This window comes from Muntiacus reevesi, chromosome 8 (genome assembly GCF_963930625.1).
Source record: "Muntiacus reevesi chromosome 8, mMunRee1.1, whole genome shotgun sequence".
NCBI lineage: Eukaryota > Metazoa > Chordata > Mammalia > Artiodactyla > Cervidae > Muntiacus > Muntiacus reevesi.
Window position 1 is genome coordinate 93,738,297 of NC_089256.1, and position 20,478 is coordinate 93,758,774.

Here is a 20,478-nt window from a genome sequence, read left to right on the forward strand (position 1 = left end):
TGTTTAGGGATAGATATCCTAGTAAAAGGGCTTCCCAGGTGGTGTTATCAGTAAAGAAGCCACCCACAAATGCAGGAAATATAAGAGATGTGGGTTCAAACCCTGGGTTGGGAAGATATCCTAGAGGAGGGCTTGGCAGCCCACTCCAGTATTCTTGCCTGGAGAATGACATGGGCTACAGCTCACTGGACCACACAGATGTGGACACGACTGAAGCGACTTAGCATGCATGCATGAAAGTGAAAGTGAAGTCTCTCAGTCGTGTCCGACTCTTTGCGACCCCATGGACTGTAGCCTGCCGGGCTCTTCCATCCATGGGATTTTCCAGGCAAGAATACTGGAGCATCCTGGTAAAATCTTAAAACGATGCAGAATAGAAAAATTTACTTTCCAGGGTATGAGCTATGTTCACCAAGGTAGATTCCAGTGTCACCTTGGCAATTCCTGGATCTTTAACTATCATTTGTGGCTTTCATACAAAATGTTTCATTGACGGAACTTTCCAGAACGCTCGGTGAGAGGCAGAGGAGCAGCGACTGCCCAAGCTGCGCACAGCAACGCGCTCCTTCCCACTCCCCGACACAGGCATCTGCCCGCACACCGGCTGTAGAAAATGGTGAAAGAAACCACTTACTATGATGTTTTGGGGGTCAAACCCAATTTCACCCAAGAAGAACTGAAAAAGGCTTACAGGAAACTGGCCTGGAAGTACCACCCTGTTAAGAATCCAAATGAAGGCGAGAAGTTTAAACGGATTTCTCAAGGTTACGAAGTGCTCTCTGATGCAAAGAAAAGGGAATTATATGACAAAGGAGGAGAACAGCTAATTAAAGAAGGTGGAGCAGGTGGTGGTTTTGGCTCCCCCATGGACATCCTTGATATGTTTTTTGGAGGAGGAGGCAGGATGCAGAGAGGAGAGGTAAAAATGTTGTGCATCAACTTATAGTAACCTTAGAAGATTTATATAATGGTGCGACAAGAAAAGCGGCCTTGCAAAAGAATGTGGTTTGTGACAAATGTGAAGGCCGAGGTGGTAAGAAAGGATTGGTAGAAAGCTGTCCCAATTGTCGAGGCACTGGGATGCAAGAAAGAATTCATCAGATAGGACCTGGAATCGTTCAGCAAATTCAGTCTGTCTGCATGGAGTGCGGGGGCCATGGGGAGCGGATCTGTCCTAAAGATAGATGTAAAAGCTGCAACGGAAGGAAGATAGTTCGAGAAAAGAAAATACTAGAAGTTCATACTGACAAAGGCATGAAAGACAGCCAGAAGGTAACATTTCATGGTGAAGGAGACCAAGTACCAGGACTGGAGCCAGGAGATATTATCATTGTTTTAGATCAGAAGGACCATGCTGTTTTTACTGCAGGAGAAGACCTTTCCTTGTGTATATGGACATGCAGCTGGTTGAGGCATTGTGTGGCTTCCAGAAGCCAATATCTACTCTTGACAACCGAACCATAGTCATCACTTCTCATCAAGGTCTGATTGTCAAGCATGGAGACATCAAGTGTATGCTAAACGAAGGCATGCCAATTTATCGTAGGCCATATGAAAAGGGTCGCCTAATCATTGAATTTAAGGTAAACTTCCCTGAGAATGGCTTTTTCTCTCCTGATAAACTCTCTTTGCTGGGAAAACTTCTGCTTGAGAGGAAGGAAGTAGAAGAGACTGATGAAATGGACCAGGTAGAATTTGTAGACTTTGGTTCAAGTCAGGAAAGATGGTGCTGTTAAAAAGGAGACGCGTATGAGGGTGATGACCATCATCCTCAGGGTGGTGTTCAGTGTCAGAGCTCTTAGTAGGGCCTGTGAATAACACTCACTGCTGGGGTTTTATTTGCAGTAGTGATTGAGTGTGAAGGACTATAATCATAATATGCTCACTACTTGCTTTTGTTTTAATATTCAACTATAGTAGTGTTTAAAAGTTAAATGAAGAATAAACTCGAATATAAAAGCTCTGACTTTGCCCTGTATGTATGATGACTTCAGTGTGCAAGATAAGTTTAATACTTGTAAAAACAACTTAAAAAAATTTTCCCCTAGCATTTGTCAGGCCATACTTTGTAATTGATTTCAGCTATGTACATGGGATAACTTAGACTGAAATGCCAGGTGTATGTATTGACTTCAGTGTATGACCCTTAATTATTAAGCTATGAAATTAAAACTGTGTTTAACTGGCAGTCAGACAAAGAACTTAATTTGTAGAGAGTGCTGGTCTGTATAGTTGTATTAAGTGGGATTCATTGTAATGCTTTTGCATTTATTCTGTTGCCTCAACTGTACTTGAAGATGGCCTGCTGTGAGATTTAATTTAGCCTGTGGTATCAGTGACAGAAAGGATACCTTTCTAAAGAAGGGGTGTCTCATAACATGCTGCTTCTTGAGGGCTTGCCCTTGTAGAATTGCATTCCCTTTTGCTGTGCCGTCTTTTATTAATATATGTAGCTATTGTTCCTGGTTACTTTTTCCACCACCACCACCACCCCCCTTCTCTATGGACCACAGTAAGCCTTAGAGTAGTGACTTCTGAAGCAGGGAAACTTAGAGGTTAGAGTGATGAGAACTTTACATGGAGAAGTGATTTGCATATATGATATAGGAAGGTGTTTTTGTAGGTATGTTACAGGCTTACTTTAAACCATTTGACTTATGCTCCAGAGTAACTGTAACTTAATGTTGGTAACAGAAGCAGAAGATATTAAGAACAGGTGGCAAGAATACACAGAAGAACTGCACAAAAAAGATCTTCACAACCCAGATAATCACGATGGTATGATCACTCACCTAGAGCCAGACATCCTGGAATGTGAAGTCAAGTGGGCCTTAGAAAGCATCACTACGAACAAAGCTAGTGGAGGTGATGGAATTCCAGTTGAGCACAAGCTGGAATCAAGATTGCTGGGAGAAATATCAATAACCTCAGATATGCAGATGACACCACCCTTATGTCAGGAAGTGAAGAGGAACTAAAAAATCTCTTGATGAAAGTGAAAGAGGAGAGTGGAAAAGTTGGCTTAAAGCTCAACATTCAGAAAACTAAGATCATGGCATCTGGTCCCATCACCTCATGGGAACTAGATGGGGAGACAGTGGAAACAGTGTCAGACTTTATTTTGGGAATGGTGACTGCAGCCATGAAATTAAAAGATGCTTACTCCTTGGAAGGAAAGTTATGACCAACCTAGACAGCATATTAAAGAGCAGAGACACTACTTTGCCAACAAAGGTCCATCTAGTCAAGGCTATGGTTTCTCCAGTGGTCATGTATGGATGTGAGAGTTGGACTGTGAAGAAAGCTGAGTGCCAAAAAATTGATGCTTTTGAACTGTGGTGTTGGAGAAGACTCTTGAGAGTCCCTTGGACAGCAAGGAGATCCAACCAGTCCATCCTAAAGAAGATAAGTCCTGGGTGTTCTTTGGAAGAACTGATGCTGAAGCTGAGACTCCAATACTTTGGCCACCTCATGCAAAGAGTTGACTCATTGGAAAAGACCCTGATGCTGGGAGGGATTGGGGGCAGGAGGAGAAGGGGGCAACAAGGGATGAGATGGCTGGATGGCATCACCGACTCGATGGGTATGAGTTTGAGTAAACTCCGGGAGCTGGTGATGGACAGGGAGGCCTGGCGTGCTGCAACTCACGGGGTCGCAAAGAGTCAGACACGACTGAGCAACTGAACTGAACTGAACTGAACTGAGTGTTGTTAGTATAGCAAATTATGATGAATAGCTTTAATTGTATGTCTAAAGTCATATGTTCACAAGCTTAAATCTGGTGCCAGAATTTAAGCAATTCTTGAAATGTATGAATGTCTCTTTAATATACTGATTACAAAAAAAAAAAAAAAATGTTTCACTGAAAGTCTTGGGAAATTCTAGTTCAAGGAAACCCCCAAGTACAGCATCCAGAGATTCACATTAGTATTGAGATCTTTATCTCATATTCTCCAAAATTTGTCAGCCAGCTTCTGTGTAACCCAGATCTAGTCCTATGGTTCTCTCCATGTGCCTTCTGATATTTGAGCCCTGGGGTCGTGGAGTTTAGAACTCGTCACTCTGGCACCAGGGTTTATATATTTGAGCAAAGCTTTTCCCCCGTGGCTCAGTGGGTAAAGTCTGCCTGCAATGCAGGAGACATGGGTTCAATCCCTGAGTTGAGAAGATCCTCTGGAGAAGCAAACAGCAACCCACTCCAGTATTCTTGCCTGAAAAATCCCATGGACAGAGAAAGCACGGGGTTGCACGGAGTCAGACACAACTGAAGCAACTAAACTCACCCAGAGGCAAGTTTGGAGAAATTTATTTTTATCTGTAGACCAACTTGGGGTCTGAGAGCTTCAGAAAGCAACTTCTGAACCCTCCCTCCACCCTTTAATCTTCATGAGACTCTGGTTTTCCACTTGCAGAACCACAGCATCTAACGTAGAGTACAGCAGAAGGTACTCATTGAAGTTGGAGATCTTTAAGGCTGGGAGCTGAGGTTTTTTTCTGTAGGTGAAGAATACAGAAACCTACTGATTGAATACTACTGAGTTCTCTTGGCCTCAGGGCACATAAAGTTATTATTGAAAGATCCAGGGGGAAAAAAACACAAAACTAGTAATAAGCCTGGGAAATAAGCAAGACAGGACCCTCTGCCCTCAGGAGGTTACAGGATTAAGGCTTGCTTTAAGTGATTTAAGAGGGTGTGGAAGGAAACAAGGCTTTGCTCTGGATTGAATGCAGTAAGGAAGTAGGGATAAGTCTACCCGTTGGATGTCTTCATAAATCTCGTCTATGAGGCAAGAGGGTTAAAACCAGAGGTGCAATTGGTAAAGAGGTAGCCAGTTCTGGCCAGAATAAGGGAATGCTTGGTTACTGTAAAGGTTTGGACAATATTCACGCTCCCTCGTGTGTGTTCAGACATGATTATGGAATGGTCCTGCTTTCATCTTGATCTGTCCTGATCACCAGTGGCGGGGCCTGATGGTGTTCCAGAAATTACGTTCAACAGAACACCAGGCCTACCTGTGAACGCCAGGCCAGTTCTGGATGCCAGGGGCTGCTTTTCTCTTTCTCATCGGCCCTGCACTTCTTCCCTCTCTGCCCTTCCTTGCCTTGTTTTGTGGACGTCTGGTCCTTCGTGGAGTCTAGACCATATTGTCAAAGCTGGCAATTTCTATAGTCTTAGCCCAAAAAGGACACAGGGCTTTATCTCAAGTGCACCCATTTGTCCCGGCTCCTAGCTCTTCTACTTATTGAATCTCCTCGAATATCAATATCCTAGCTGATAGTTTGCCACAGAGTAATCTAGATTACAAGGCAGAACATTCAGTAGTAAGACCATCCACCAGCCTTTAAGGCCTTCATTTAAATTCTCGCTTTAATATCGAGTTGGCCAAAAAGTCTGTTCAGAAACATCTTATGGAAAAGCCCAGATGAACTCTTTGGCTAACCCAGAACTTGTTTGCTTTGGCAAGTTGTTCAAAGCACTGAAGTCTCAGTTTCCTCCTCTAGAGAAACAGCTTAGTAAACTTGCCTTTCCGGATTGGCCTACACAATTAGAACCAGTGTTTAGAAGGCAGCTAAGCAAAATCTGATGACCATTTCAACGAACAGTGGTTAGTAGAAATGGTTAATAGAAAACATAGAAATGGGTGTGAAAGTTGCTGGCACGTTCCTCTTGTTTTTAAACTCCTCGTCTTGCCCCCACACCATTTATACTCCATTGGTTTGCCTTGTTGGAAGATATGGTTAGCATCATACATTCTGAGCAAAACTTAACATTTGTTGACATTAATAATATAGAAGTATGTGAAAGTGAAAGTTGCTCAGTCGTGTCAGACTCTTTGAGACCCCATGGACTTAAATAGTCCAGGGAATTCTCCAGGCCAGAATATTGGAGTGGGTAGCCTTTCCCTTCTCCAGGAGATCTTCCCAACCCAGGGATTGAACCCAGGTCTCCGGCATATTGCAGGCAGATTCTTTACTAGCTGAGCTGCAAGGGAAGCCCAAGAATACTGGAGTGGGTAGCCTATCCCTTTTCCAGCAGATCTTCCCCACCCAGGAATTGGGCTGGGGTCTTCTGCATTGCAGGCAGATTCCTTACCAACTGAGCTAAATTGTGGGGAAAAGTAAGGTCACTTGAAAGAAACATTTGACTTGGAGTCCAGTGGTTTATATTTGAATCCTGGCTCCACAACTGGGGAGTTTACACCCTGCAGCTAATTACCTGGCCTTTTGAGCTGTCCATACCTCAACAGTGAAACAAGTATGAAGGGGGGAAGTTAGGGGACAGTGTTTTGAAGATCACATTGGATAATTTTGTTTTCTGTAAGGTATTTTAAATATTGTAAAGCTTTCTACAAACATAAAGTTCCATTATCACTGGGTCTTTATGCAGAGTTTTATGTGCTTAGTTTATTTCTTTAGCTTATTTTCAGCTATGAAAGAGGAAAACCAGAGGAGAATTCAAATTCTGTCCAAGGTGTTTGCGCTCACATCTTGGGACAAAATTCAGTGAAGCTTCTCTAAATCAGTCACATTATTTTCCTGGGCTACCAACCAAGAGTATAGCCAAATAATCATGACCAACATCAAATCCTGCTGTACCAAAACACTGACCTATGATAGGCTAAGCAGGAAGAGAAGGTCAGGACTGCAAACATAATTAGTCTATCGGTGCGTGTGTGCTAAGCCACTTCAGTCGTGTCCAACTCTTTGTGACCCTGTGGACTGTAGCCGGCCAGGCTCCCCAGTCCACAGGATTCTCCAGGCAGCCCACTGGGGTGGGTTACCGTGCTCACCTCCAGGGGATCTTCCCCACCCAGGGGCTGGACCTGCGTCTCTTATGTCTGCTGAATTGGCAGGTGGGTTCTTTGCTACTAGCGCCACCTGGGAAGCCCAATTTCTCTATGGATGAGCCATAAAATATAATATTGCCCAAGACAAAGTGTTCCCCACCCCAACTCCCCAAATAGAAGTCAGTTCTAGTCATTTGTTGAGAAGAAAACAAAGGAACGATGGACGTTTACTGACACCATTTTCATTGTCTCAGGGGAGCATGCTAGCTCTCTTTGAATGTGTACCGTGTGTCAGGCCGGAAGAGGAGCCCTGAAGTTTAATTATTATAAACTTCATATTGCAAGTAGGAAGGGATGGGAGTTCAGAAAGATCATGCAACTCATTCCCAATCACACATCTAGTGAATGGCAGAGTGGAAACTGGAGATAGATCTGTTGGAAGTGAATACAGTGGATGTCTTTGGACTTACTGGGGTAACTTACTGAGGGAAAAATGTGCCAGCTCAATGGCTCTTCTATTATCTACATTGCAGACTAAAATTAATGTGCCTAAAAGAAAGAGAAAAGACATTACAGAAGATAAAGGAACATCTGGAAGTCCTTTTAGGCATCTTGCCCCTGTCTGATGGGCGGACCCTTCTGCGGCAGCGAGTCTCAGACGCAGTGGCAGGGAAGGCTGTAAGGTTTTCCCACACACAGAGGGAGGTGAGTGACTCTAGCATCCAACTGCTCCAACCCAGCTGGATCTCCTTACTGAGCCCAGAGAGCCCATCCCTAGCTCCTCTTCCACGAAACCCGTCACACATGACCTGGGTCCTCCCCAACCCTGTTCAGCTGCTTCCCCAAGGGCGCTTGCTCTCCTGGGACTGATTTCCCCACCCGCCATGGTCCCTCCAGGTCTAGCTTTTCTGAGTTTCTTCCAGAACCTGCTGGTGACATATAAATCTCCCAGAGCAGTGGTCTGTTTCCCTAGCTTCCTCTTCAAGCTAACCAGAGCATTCACAAATGTGAAAACCTTAGTAATATGACAGCATAGAATGTCTTAGCCTTTGGAGAATTTAGTAATTGTCGTTTATAAAGAAGATACTTATATTCTCATTATTTTTCAATGAAAAAAGGATTAAAAATTGCAAGTGTTTTGTTGATTTTTAAAATCAAGTAATATGGAAATGTACTCTTCTCATAAAAAACATTTTTAATATAATAATCCTCTCTTTTCCTTTCAGAGCTGTATTTAGTTTGTTTTGTCCTTAAGTATGCATGTTTATCTATATAAACCGCCAGAAAAAGATACTTTGCTCTTGTGTGTTATTAAAAAATAAACGAAGGGGCTTCCCTGTGGTCCAGTGGTTAGGAATCTACCTGTCAACGTCCAGAACAATGGGCCAGGAAGATCCCACATACTAGGGACGACGAAGCCCAAGGAACACAACAACGGAGCCTGCTTTCCTCAGCAAGAAAAGCCACTGTAATGAGAGGCCATGTGCAGCAAAGACCCAGCACAGCCAAAAATAAATCAATTAATTAACAAAAAAAAGACGCCCTTCACCACCTCCTGTAAATAGTACCTCCAACAGAGGCACCTTAATGCGTGTGCTCAAGCTGTGTTTCAGGAGCTCAGGGTCACCTCTTACCCAGTTCAAGTCCACAGACACGGCTGAGCCCTCTACTGGGCCTGCTCACGGATCTGACGGGTGACCTTTCGAGATCAGAGGGCCGAAAACCTCCCCCTCAGAACGAACTAGTGCCACCCTTTTCAGAACATGTGTCCCACGAGGAAGCACGCTCACGCACAACTGTGCAGAACAGCAGTTACTTCACCATCTCCTTACCTCCGCTCACCTTTCCCAGGCCTCCGACCACTCTGCTTCTCTAACTCATAGACCTCCCAGCTTTGGGGAGACAGATGTGAGACTTGTTCTCCGCTTTGTGTAAGAATCTTTTCTTTGCCACAAACCCTGGCATCTCCGCCTTTGGCTTGCTGCCCGTTGGACAAATAAACCTGATTCGGTAACATAGCAAATTGAGAAAGAGCAGGATATCTGTAGACTAGACTAAACTGGAGGTGATTCCTATCAGGCGGAATAGATAACAGTCTCAAGGGGCTGATGAGTAATCTGTGTAGCCCATCTATTCAGTAATTCAAGCAAGGTCTTAATTGCTAAGGCGTACTGGGTCAAGAAGCAGCATCCTCTATGTGTTGTGCAACATTTCAGCTGAGCTGACTGGTGAAAACTGAGTGCGTTTGGAATGGAAATGACATATATGCAGATGAAGCATTTGGTGAGCTTACACAACCCTGACTTATGTAAACGAACACAAATAAAGGGAGAATGTGTGGGCTATAAAAGGAAGGGAAGCGTAATGTAGCTGGCCTCTCCGGGTGCCAGGTTTGAAAATGAAGATCCTTTTTTCACTGACCTATCTGGTTTTCATTAGTTCTCCAGCTTGGACAATAGATAGGCACTATTACATAGGCATTGAAGAAACTACTTGGAACTATGCTCCTACTGGCAAAAACATGCTCAATGGAAGGCCTTTTTCAGACGATCAGTAAGTAATACCTTCGCATTGAAAAGTTTGCTGTCAAACGCAAATGTTGGTCATTGTTATTCACTGATAAAACGTTGCTGAAGAAGTTTCCATGGGAAACTCTTTAAGGCACATTTTGCTATTAGAACTGCTTCCTTCGAGCTTTTTAGTATAAGCATAACATGGGAGCCAGCTATTAACACAAATCAGAAATTGCTCCTTCCTGGGATCACTGCCACTCTTGCCTTCACGATACATGCTCCAGGGATCATCTCTAATCCTGCATTTATCATCGACTTTGTATAAGTGGTTGTTGTTGTGGTTGTTCAGTTGCATTTGACTCTTTGTGACCCCATAGACAGCAGCACACCAGGCCTCTCTGTCCGTCATCACCTCCCGAAGCTGGCCCAAGTTCATGTCCATTGCATTGGTGATGCCATCCAACTATCTCACCCTCTGACGCCCTCTTCTCCTTTTCCCTTCAGTCTTTCCAGCATCAGGGATGAGTATGAATGGTACTCAAGAGCTAAAACAATGCTTTTCCTTCTGGTATGGAGTCTATGGCGGAGACTGTAAAAATTGCAGCTCTCTTCTTGATTTTTCTGTTCAGATGATTGGGACAAAGAAATCTAAAGGTTGTATGTGGGGTGCTGATTCACTATGTTTGTCCACCAAAATGCCCCCAATTCTACCAACAAATCCCTGAATCATTGAAATGTGTAAAGAATCTTAAATTGTAAGCATTGATCTAATGTTTGAGAGCTAAAGTAGCCCTGAAGTAGGGTTAGAAACCTTCCATACATGGTTGAGTACAAAGAATTTCTAAGTCATTTGAACCAGAATGTCATGCATATGACTTGACACCTTTGCATTTCATCTCTTCACCAGACTTTCCAGTCTTTTCCTTGCCTATTGCATTGTTTCTGACTCATTCTAGATTTTCACCAGTGTCTGGGTTTTCTCTGCGAAATTAGACTGGAAAGATTCTTACTTCTAGTCTCAGTTGATTTGACGTTGGTTTCTTTTCAGTCAAAATTTGTTAACGTTCTTGCTTGTTTGTTTGTTTACAGAGAGTTTCAATCCAAAACATATCTCCTGCCAAGCCAAGATAGGATAGGATCTGTCTATAAAAAGGCTTTGTATTTTGGGTACACGGATGATACATTTCAAACCACCATTGAAAAACCATCCTGGTTGGGATTTTTAGGTCCAATCATAAAAGCAGAGACTGGAGACCTCATTCATGTACATGTGAAAAATAATGCTTCCAGAATGTATAGTTTCCATCCTCATGGACTCAGCTACACTAAAGATAACGAAGGTAAGTGAGTTCCTGCTCCTTAGGTTCCTGAGTTTTTATTAATGAAGAGTACAAACCCAAAACCTCAGGAAAAGCAAGGCAATCATGAACTAAAGGAGTAGGTTGGGTGAATATAGACTTTTACTTCAGATGTCTCTAATTTTTATATCCCAGATTGCTCTTCAATTTCTCATTTGAAATGAATGAATGACAATCCCCCTCCCCCATTCAACTTCTGGGAAAGAAAACACACTTTTGTCTCGTGTAAATAAATAAATACATAAGTTTGGAGGGTAGGAGACACTCAGGAGCTAAGTGTTATGTTGGCAGAAATATTGTCCTGCCATTTCATATCCATGTCCTGTCATCTCATTCTCTAGTGAATGAGGGTTCAGTTCAGTTCAGTTCAGTTGCTCAGTCATGTCCGACTCTTTGCGACCCATGAATTGCAGCATGCCAGGCCTCCCTGTCCATCACCAACTCCCGGAGTTCACTCAAACTCACGCCGATCGAGTCGGTGATGCCATCCAGCCATCTCATCCTCTGTTGTCCCCTCCTCCTCCTGCCCCCAATCCTTCCCGAAAGAGGGTTAGCCTCTTAGAAAACAGCAGTGTCAGGTAAAGCCACTATTTTCCAGGCAGTTATCTTCTCTACTAAACGTCCACACTCACAACTGCGTGATGGTGCTGGGAAAAGGAAGGGAAGGGAATGCGAGCACAAAATAGGGCTTTGCGTTCTACACGGAGCAGGTCCGTCTCAAAAGATGGTAAAAGATGAGAGGCTGGTCATGCTTCAAAGTCTCCCACTGAATGAGGAGATGATATCCAGAGTTATTAGATTCCAGTCTCAAATGGTGGAGATCTGGGGCAAAATTCGAGGATAAGAAGAAAGCAGAAGAGGGCAAGGCCCCAGGTTCAGAACAAAGGTGGGAGCTCAGGGCAATGTCAGCCATGCTGAAGACCACTTCCTGACATCAGCGGGCAGCTTGTAGGTAACATAGATGCTCTTTTTTCTTTTTTAAAAACTTTATTTTGCGTTGGGACGTAGCCGGTTAACGTGTTGTGATAGTTTTAGGTGAACAGCGAAAGGACTCAGCCATACGTGTACATGATTCCGTCCTCCCAAACTCCCCTCCCGTCCAGGCTGCCACATAACACTGAGCAGAGGCCCCCGTGCAGCTCAGGACGTCCTTGTCGGTGACCCGTTTTCAACACAGCGGTGTCTACAGTAGCATGGATGCCCTTGCTGCCCTCTGGAAGATGTAGCGCAGGTAAAGCCCTGTCGTGGGGCTTCCCAGGCGGCTCAGTGGTGAAGAATCTGCTGCCAAGCAGGAGACCTTGATCCCTGGGGTTGGATCCCTGGGTCAGGAAGATCCCCTGGAGGAGGAAATGGCAACCCACTCCAGTATTCCAGCCTGAAAAATCCCAAGGACAGAGGAGCCTGGCGGGCTGCAGTCCGTGGGGTGGCAAAGGGCTGGACTCGGCTGAGTCCAAGCTACAACAGTAGCGTGGATGCTCCTGATGCCCTCATTCCCAAATCTGATTTGCAACGAAGATGATACAGAGCTCAAGTCAGGAACTCTCTGTATCCAAGACCTACGCAGATGGTAGGTGCACAATGAACATTTGTGGCATCTATCGATAAAGGTGATGATAGTCCATTAATACGCTGCCTGACTCATTCCAATGTAAGTCCGGAAGCTGGCCAAGCTGGGCATCCAGGTAGAAACCAACTAAGGGGAGTCTAGGGAGACAGGAGGCAGGAGATAGGAAGCGGGAAACACACACTTTCTAAAAGTACCGATTAACATACTTTCATGGCTTAATGCAGAAAGCATGAGTCACATTAAGAAAAATGTTGTCCATTGATTCCTTTGACCACAGCGCAAGTTCCGTTTTCCAGGTGCTCTCTATCCAGACAACACTACGGGCCTGCAAAAGGAAGATGACCGTCTACAGCCAGGGGCAGAATACACTTACGTGTGGTTTGTAGAAGAAAACCAGGGGCCTGGCCCCAGTGACAGTAATTGCGTGACGCGGATGTACCACTCCCACGTGGACACCCTAAAAGATGTGTCTTCGGGACTTCTCGGACCCATTCTGACTTGTAAAAGAGGTAACATTTTAAAGATCTCACTGTAGCAAACAGAGCCAATTAGGATCTGTGGGGTCTCCCTCAGTCTCCGAGTGGAATTTTGCTAACAAACTCTCTTCCTGTCTTGACCTCGATTCTCCAGTCAGAAAAGTAACGTTGCCATTTGGCCCCGGAGCACCAGATGGCGATCTTGAGTCTGAAGTCTCCGTTCAAGTCCAACGGGGCAGGTTGGACAGTAGACGGAAGTCAAAGCCAGTAATCTTCATCCGAGTCACCCTCACACAAAATTCTGCCACCTTTGTCCTTTAGAGAAGTGTCGAACCCACAGGTGGAGGAAACAGAAGAGGAACTGCCTGGTCCTTGCATTCTTAGCTCCTTAGGGTTCTGTCTATGGAGGTGAAAGGTTTTCCTTTCATATTTTGAATATCAGAATCAGAATCACTAGTTTATTTCATAGCAAGAATAATTTTCGCAGAGAGTAAGTTTTGCCATTCTTTTTGTTTTAGGAACCCTGGATGGAGATATGGAAAAATATATCGATGAGTATTTCATTTTGGTGTTTTCTATAACTGATGAAAACCGTAGCTGGTATATCGAGGACAACATTCTTATGTACACTGAAGCTGGTCAAGTTGATGCTAATGATCCCAACTTCAAGGAGAGCAATGTCATGAACTGTAAGATTATGAAGAAATTTCTCATTCCTTATATCCTATAGTTCTAACTTCTATGACTTTATTTTGTGGTTTCCTGTCATTTCAGTTTGCTTCGATGAGTTTCTGTTTCCCAGTTCTTCATTCTGGGTCTGGTGGGCTATGTTTCACGGGGCTGCAAAGAGTCAGACACTGAACATGCCATTTTTGCTGTGAAAGAAAGTGGAAATGAAAGTCGCTCAGTCGTGTCAGGCTCTTTCCGAACCCATGGCTATACAGTCCATGGGATTCTCCAGGCCAGAACACTGGAGTGGGTAGCCTGTCCCTTCTCCAGGGAATCTTCCCAACCCAGGGATCAAACCCAAGTCTTCTCCATTGTGGGCGGTTTCTTCACCCGCTGAGCCAAAAGGGAAGCCCAAGAATACTGGAGTGGGTAGCCTATCCCTTCTCCAGTGGATCTTCCCGACCCAGGCATCCAGCCGGGGTCTCCCACGTTGCAGGCGGATTCCTTACCATCTGAGCTATCAGGGAAGCTCAGTGTTGCTATGAAGGCATCGAGAAAATCCTGCCGGTTTCCAAAGTGTCGTAGCAAGTGGAGTTAGATAGATGCATTGTTTTCCTAACATCTGACATGGATAAAGACGGATGGTGACAACAGAGATGCAGTTTTGAAATTCGCTGGGCTGTGTCAGACCTGAGCCGCGGCCTGCGGCCTTACGTTGTGGCGGACGGGACTCTGGCCGTGGCCGCAGCGCCTGGTTGCTTCACGGCCTGTGGGATCTTAGATTCGGACCAGGGACCAAACCCATGTCGCCTACCTTGCAACCTGGATCCTTAACCACTGGCCCGCCAGGGAAGTCCCCAAATATGTGACTTTAGGGTAATAAAATACTACGGAAGAACAAAGACATCACTGAGCAGCTCTTTCATGGGCATGTGTTTCCACGTAGAACTTTTCAGAAAAGGTGCTCTTGCCATCCCAGCCACCCTCAGCTCTGTTTCCTGCTTCCACAGACTTCGCTTCTTTCCATTCTTCTCCCCTCTTCACTGCTTCCTACCGTGCAGCCCAGCCTTCTTCCTCTTGCCTTTAAGTGCGTGTTGCCCTCAGCTTTAATCAGAGGTAATGTTTACAGCCTCCTCTTGGGGGGAAACGAACCCAATCCTGTTGCAGATTATGCGTGAGAACAAGGCTGGCACTGCCAGAGTGATGTGAAACGGAAACGCGTAGGCTGTGCCCACGTGGCCTTGATGTGACACGCTTGCTCAGCGGGTTAATTTACTCTGCTTCCAGCGATAAACGGGTACATGTACGGAAATCTGCCCGGCCTCACCATGTGTGCGGGGGACAGGGTCAAGTGGCATTTGATCAGTATGGGCAGCCTGCTGGACGTGCACCCCGTCTACTTCCACGGGCAGACTCTGGTGTCGCAGACTCACAGGAGAGACACCGTCACCGTCTTCCCCGCCTCCATGCGCGACGCCTTCATGGTGGCCGAGGCTGCTGGAGAGTGGCTGCTGGACTGTCGGATACATGGTAGGGGTTGGTTCCTTTTTCATAATGGGGTCAGGGGACTCTCAGTGTTACGACCCGTAACAAACTCCTCATCTTGCAAATGGGGAAAGATGTCACCGTCAGGCAGGTGACCGGATTGCCTTTTGGAAAGTCAGCAACACGGTCAGAACCAGAACTCAGGTCTCTGACACTTTCAACTTTATGGTAATAAACCCTTTCAGTCATACAGGGATTATTTTTGTTGCTGTTTTTACCAAAAAAAGTATGTGTTTATTAACCAGTGAGCCTTACAAGAGCCTTGAGTGTCTGACAGAGCACATGTAGTTACTCTTCTTTTTTAAATTGAGAAGACAAGTTCCAAGAGGTTGAAACACTAACCCCAAACCCCGCGAGAGTCAGAGATGATGCAGGCCCAGGTGTTGTGCAAATTCTGATCCAGAACCCGGTAATGGCTTCCTGGTTTATTTCCCCCTCCAGTCGCCCTTCATGTTTAGTGATAGAAAGGCCCCTTGTGAAATTACTGACCTTCTCTGTTCTTAAATCTGACTAAACTATCCTTGCAATCATGTAAATGTTTTGCATGATTTTTCAGTCAGAAAACACAGTTGTTACTTGAACTGAAGAATTTAACTTTTCTCTGTTTTTTATGAAAAATGGGATTTACTTCTCTGATCAAAACCTTTCTTATTTCTAAGTCCCATACTTTGGTAAGCATCACACTTCAATTAACTATTTTAACGACTAAACCACACGTACTTATTGGGATTTCCTGTGTGCTGTGTCCCTCCCTCTGAGGGCTGTGGGAAAAAGGAGACCCACACACGGCTATTGTAACTCAAGGACAGAATTTAATATTAATGCAAAAGTTCTCACTTAGAAAGGAACATTGTCTTAAAATATGTTTTAAAGGTTAAAATGTACACCAGACCCACTCCTCCTCTTGACCTCATTTATAGATGTTGCCCATCAATAAGGGCAGATCTTCAAGACCTTAAGACAGGTCTTGGCTCTTCAACTCTGCAGGAAAGATAGGGTCAACCCTGGACACAATCAAAAGCGCTTGGCTAGTGGACAACATAGACTTCCCTGTGTTTCTCTCCCCATGGTGTAGTTTGGGGTGGTTTTTTTTGGTCTGTTTGTTTTTGGTTTTCTGGTTTGTTTGTTTTGTTTTTAGCAATTGTAAGAGTGTATGAATAGACTTGCTGGAAAGAAAGGAAGAAAGCAAAGAGGAAGGAGTGGAGGGAGGGGAGGATTTGGTGAAGGCAGCAGGCAGAAAGAGTGAAAGTCTAATGTGGTATATGAGAGCCACGTCTTAGGAGCTCCGGAGAGTTGAGAATTAAATAAGCCAGGTGATAAACGTGTGGTCGCTTCAAATTTGGCCACAGGAAAGTGCTTACACCACCAAAATTAGTGCGCGCACACATACACAAATCAGATTTAGCATTCATCTTTGGAGGAATAGTTTAAGACTGCACCATGAGTCCAGTCCTACCCCACCCCCAGTTCCCTCTGCAGCGAATAATCCCTGTAAGCCATTTGTGTTTACGCCAGTATGTATCTGTGAATCCTCGCAAAGCTGTTTACTATGCATTTTCATACAGCATACATGAAAACTTAGAATTAAAAATGCACAGGTACTGTTTTAAATAAGTAGATCACGCCCCATATTATAGGTTTTATTTAACTATTAACTTTTTAAAAAGTAGCTTATTATTTGTATACAGTAGGTTTTTCTATCTTCTGCTGCTTGCTTTCTTCACTCATCCATATGTCGAAATCTTCTCCATGACATTCCCTACACTTTTAAAAGCTACTCTTTTATTTTTTAAGTTTTATTTTTCAAATTTTTATCATATAGTTGCTCTACAGTGCTGTGGGACTTCTACCTACAGCTAAGTGATTCAGCTACACATGCACAGAGACACACATCCCCTCTTTTTGGATTCCCTGCCCGTGAGGTCACCCAGGGCACCGAGGAGCGTTCCCTGGCTCTACAGGAGGTTCTCATTAGCTATCTATTTTCCGCAGAGTATCAATGGTGTATCTATGTAACCCCAGTCTCCCAATACCCCCCCTCCCCTCCTTCCGCTTGGTAAGGAGGATACCACTTGGTATCCATATGTGTGTCTAGCCTGCTTTTCTAAACAGCTGTACAGTTTTCTGTGTTTGTTTGAGACGTAGCCTGATTTATTTAACCATGCAGCTATTGATAGACATCTCAGTTGCTTTCACTTTCTCGGTTCACTGTGTGTGTTAATCGCTCAGTTGTGTCCGACTCTCTCGACCCCGTGGACTGTAGCCCGCTAAGTCCCCCTGTCCATGGAATTCTCCAGGCAAGAATATGTCCATGGAATTCTCCAGGCGAGAGTCTCTTCCATGGCATTCCCCAAATAAAGCTACTCCTTTATTTTTTGTTTTATTTTTAAGATTTTTAAAGCATAGTTTATTGACAAAGTTATTAGTTTTTTCTGTACAGCAAAGTGATTCAGCTATACATATATGTAAATCCCCCTATTTTTGGATTTCCTTCCCATTTAAGTCACTAGCAGTGTTATAGCTAGCCACTGTTTATTTGTATCTTTTTATGTCTGTGCAAATTTTTGTCTTGCCTAACCAAAAGAAGTGAAAATTTTTAATGGAAGCGTTCTTAATTTTAACAAAGGCTGCCTAATCACCTTCTGAAAAGTCTGTATGAATTTACACTCCCACCAGTGTTGCTCTTAAATCAAAACACAGGACTGATGCTCTCATGGAAACGTACTTGCCTTGATTTTCTTCCTGCCTGCCAACTAGTTAATCTACTAATTAATGGTAACACCTTCAGAACCATAAGGGAAGATACTTTTGATTAAACAGACTCAAATTCCCCTCAGTAGGCAGGTATCATATTCCTTAGGAGTTGGTTCAGCGTTGGTTATTAATCTCCACTGATATACACTCCTCAACATTCACTTTGGCATCCTGAGTCTTATACGTGCTTCATACATTTCAGGATTTTAACAGATTCCGTAAATAAAATACCTCAAATTTCTCAAAAGAAAGGGAAGTTGCAATGTTGTTCACTACAATTTTAAAACATATATATACAGACTAAGAAAAATGTTTTTATGTTTTCATAACATTCTCTACTTGGATTTACTATTTTTCAGAGACTATGAAGGCTTTCTTTAATGTAATGGATTGCCAAAAATCTTCAGCAGATGTTACGGGGACACAAGTTGTTCATTATTACATTGCTGCTAGAGAAATTTTCTGGGACTATGCACCATCTGGCATAGATTTCTTCAGTGGAAATAGTTTAACAGAAGCTGGAAGGTAAGGATTCAGTGATTAAAATATTCATGGTTAAATAAAGATAATTGGACTTTTTCATAACCTAGCTATTCCTACAAGGGCTTAGGCATTTTATAATAAAAAGATACTAATAAAATAAAGATGGGAAAATAATTATAACAATAATTGGAAAATATTCAGCCGAAGGATCATTGCTATACAACGTTTTTCTCTAAATGCCTTGGAAGCCACTGCAAAGAAAAACATACTTCTCATCTTTTTCTTAGCATTAAATTTTAAAATGGATTTGTTTATAATTGTGAGATATTTAAAAACATAGTGAATTATGTTGTCAATAGCAATTTTACAAAAATTCAAAAATATTCCTCATGTGTAATTTGTACTTTCCTGCTAAGATCTGAGGGTATAATCAATTATTTCTTGTGTCATCCTTAAATCATATTGTATATGTATATTTGTTTACTCAATATATATAGAGAGTATATATATATATCTACTCAATATATATTTACTCAATAACATATATATGTTTATATATATGTTTACTCAATATATATATACTCAATATATATATTTTTATTTATATATATATATTTACTCAATACATATATATATATTTATATATATATATATTTACTCAATAACACCTAAGAATATATTATGAATTATTTCTTTGATAACCAAAAACTAAGACTAAAATACATTACTGTGGCATCAGCATTTGGAAGTGCACAAAAACTTTTTCTATAGTCTGACTGCTAAATATATTTACCAACTTGAAGATTACAGGAGTTATAATTCTTTTGGTCTATTGAATGAAAGTTTTATGTCAGAAAATATCAAGTTCTATAACCACCAAAAAGTAATATTCCCTATAGTATTTATTTTTTTAATTTACTCATAGAAAATTTAAGAAAACTGAGAATGTTCTATCAAATGAATATTTTCTTTTCTCACTTTAAAGCTCATCAACAAATTATTCAATCTTTGTAATGGAGATTTTGTGTTAATTATGAGAAGCTTATCAGGGCTTAGAACAAAAATTAGATTCAACTCTCATTTTATATTGACTAAAATAAGTATGAATTAATAGATTCTTTCAGCTCACATGATTCTCTTGGTTATGAAATTTGATGGTGTCTCAGCATTGCAAGCCATTCTTTCCTCCTAGGAAACACTTGTCCTCATTTTATGTTATTACAATAGAATTAAAAAGTTAAGCATGACATCTCTCATCTCAGTACTCTAGCATCTCAACACAATTGTTTTAAAAGCAATGTTTATTACTACCTGCCTAAAAAAAAAAAATCAGACTTAATGTTTTTAAAATTTTATTCCAAGAGAAAAATGTATAGATAAACTAATAGGTAGTCTACAGACAGAGACTTGTATACATGTACAGACAAAAGACTAAAAATGTTGATAGTGATTATATAGAGATGGTGGAATTATGAGGATCTTAAATTTTTTGTTATATATATTTTTTTATTTTCCAAATTCTCTACAATGAGCATGCATTATTTTTATAAATACATCGCTATTGTTCAGCCTCTGTCATGTCTGACTCTTTGCGATACATGGGCTGCAGCACACCAGGCTCCTCAGTCCTTCATTGTCTCCCAAGGGTTTGCTCCAATTAAGGTCCATCGAGTCGGTGATGCCATCCAACCATCTCATCCTCTGTCGTCCCCTTCTCCTCCTGCCTTCAATCTTTCCCAGCTTCAGGGTCATTTCCAATGAGTCATCTCTTCACATCAGATGGCCCAGTGGAGCTTCATGATCAATCCTTCCAATGAATATTCAGGGTTGATTTCCTTTAGGACTGAAAGGTTTGATCTCCTTCCAGTTCAAAAGAGAAAGTGAAACTCACTCAGTCGTGTCTGACTCTTTGCGACCCCATGGACTGTAGTCCATGGAGTTCTCCAGGCCAGAATACTGGAGTGGGTAGCCTTTCCCTTCTCCAGGGGATCTTCTCAACCCAGGGGTCAAACCCAGGTCTCCCGCATTGCAGGTGGATTCTTTACCAGTTGAGCCACAGAGCTCTAAAAAGTCTTTCAAGCACCTTGATTCGAAAGCATCAATTCTTTTGTTCTCAGCCTTCTTTAGTCCAACTCTCACATCCATATATGACTACTGGAAAAACCATAGCTTTGACTAGATGGACCTTGTCAACAAAGCAATGTACTATCTAGGTGTGTCATAGCTTTCTTTCCAAGGAGCAAGCGTCTTTTAATTTCATGGCTGCAGTCGCCATCCATAGTGATCTGGGAGCCCAAGAAAAGAAAATCTGTCACTGCTTCCATA

The 20,478-nt window shown here is 42.7% G+C and overlaps 1 protein-coding gene and 1 pseudogene across 1 annotated transcript in view; both read left to right on the plus strand.

Annotated features, from left to right (window-relative positions):
- Window positions 1-613: 613 nt before the first annotated feature.
- LOC136173531 (dnaJ homolog subfamily A member 1 pseudogene) lies at window positions 614-1,802 on the plus strand (annotated as a pseudogene).
- A 7,384-nt stretch (window positions 1,803-9,186) lies between these two features.
- The window catches only part of LOC136173444 (ceruloplasmin-like), a 39,053-nt gene continuing 27,761 nt past the window's right edge, over window positions 9,187-20,478 (plus strand). Inside the window, exons 1-6 of the mRNA XM_065943085.1 lie at window positions 9,187-9,341; window positions 10,391-10,641; window positions 12,523-12,735; window positions 13,221-13,391; window positions 14,659-14,901; window positions 18,030-18,195. Of these exons, the coding sequence (XP_065799157.1) occupies window positions 9,187-9,341; window positions 10,391-10,641; window positions 12,523-12,735; window positions 13,221-13,391; window positions 14,659-14,901; window positions 18,030-18,195 (1,199 nt within the window). The remainder of the gene's footprint in view (window positions 9,342-10,390; window positions 10,642-12,522; window positions 12,736-13,220; window positions 13,392-14,658; window positions 14,902-18,029; window positions 18,196-20,478) is intronic.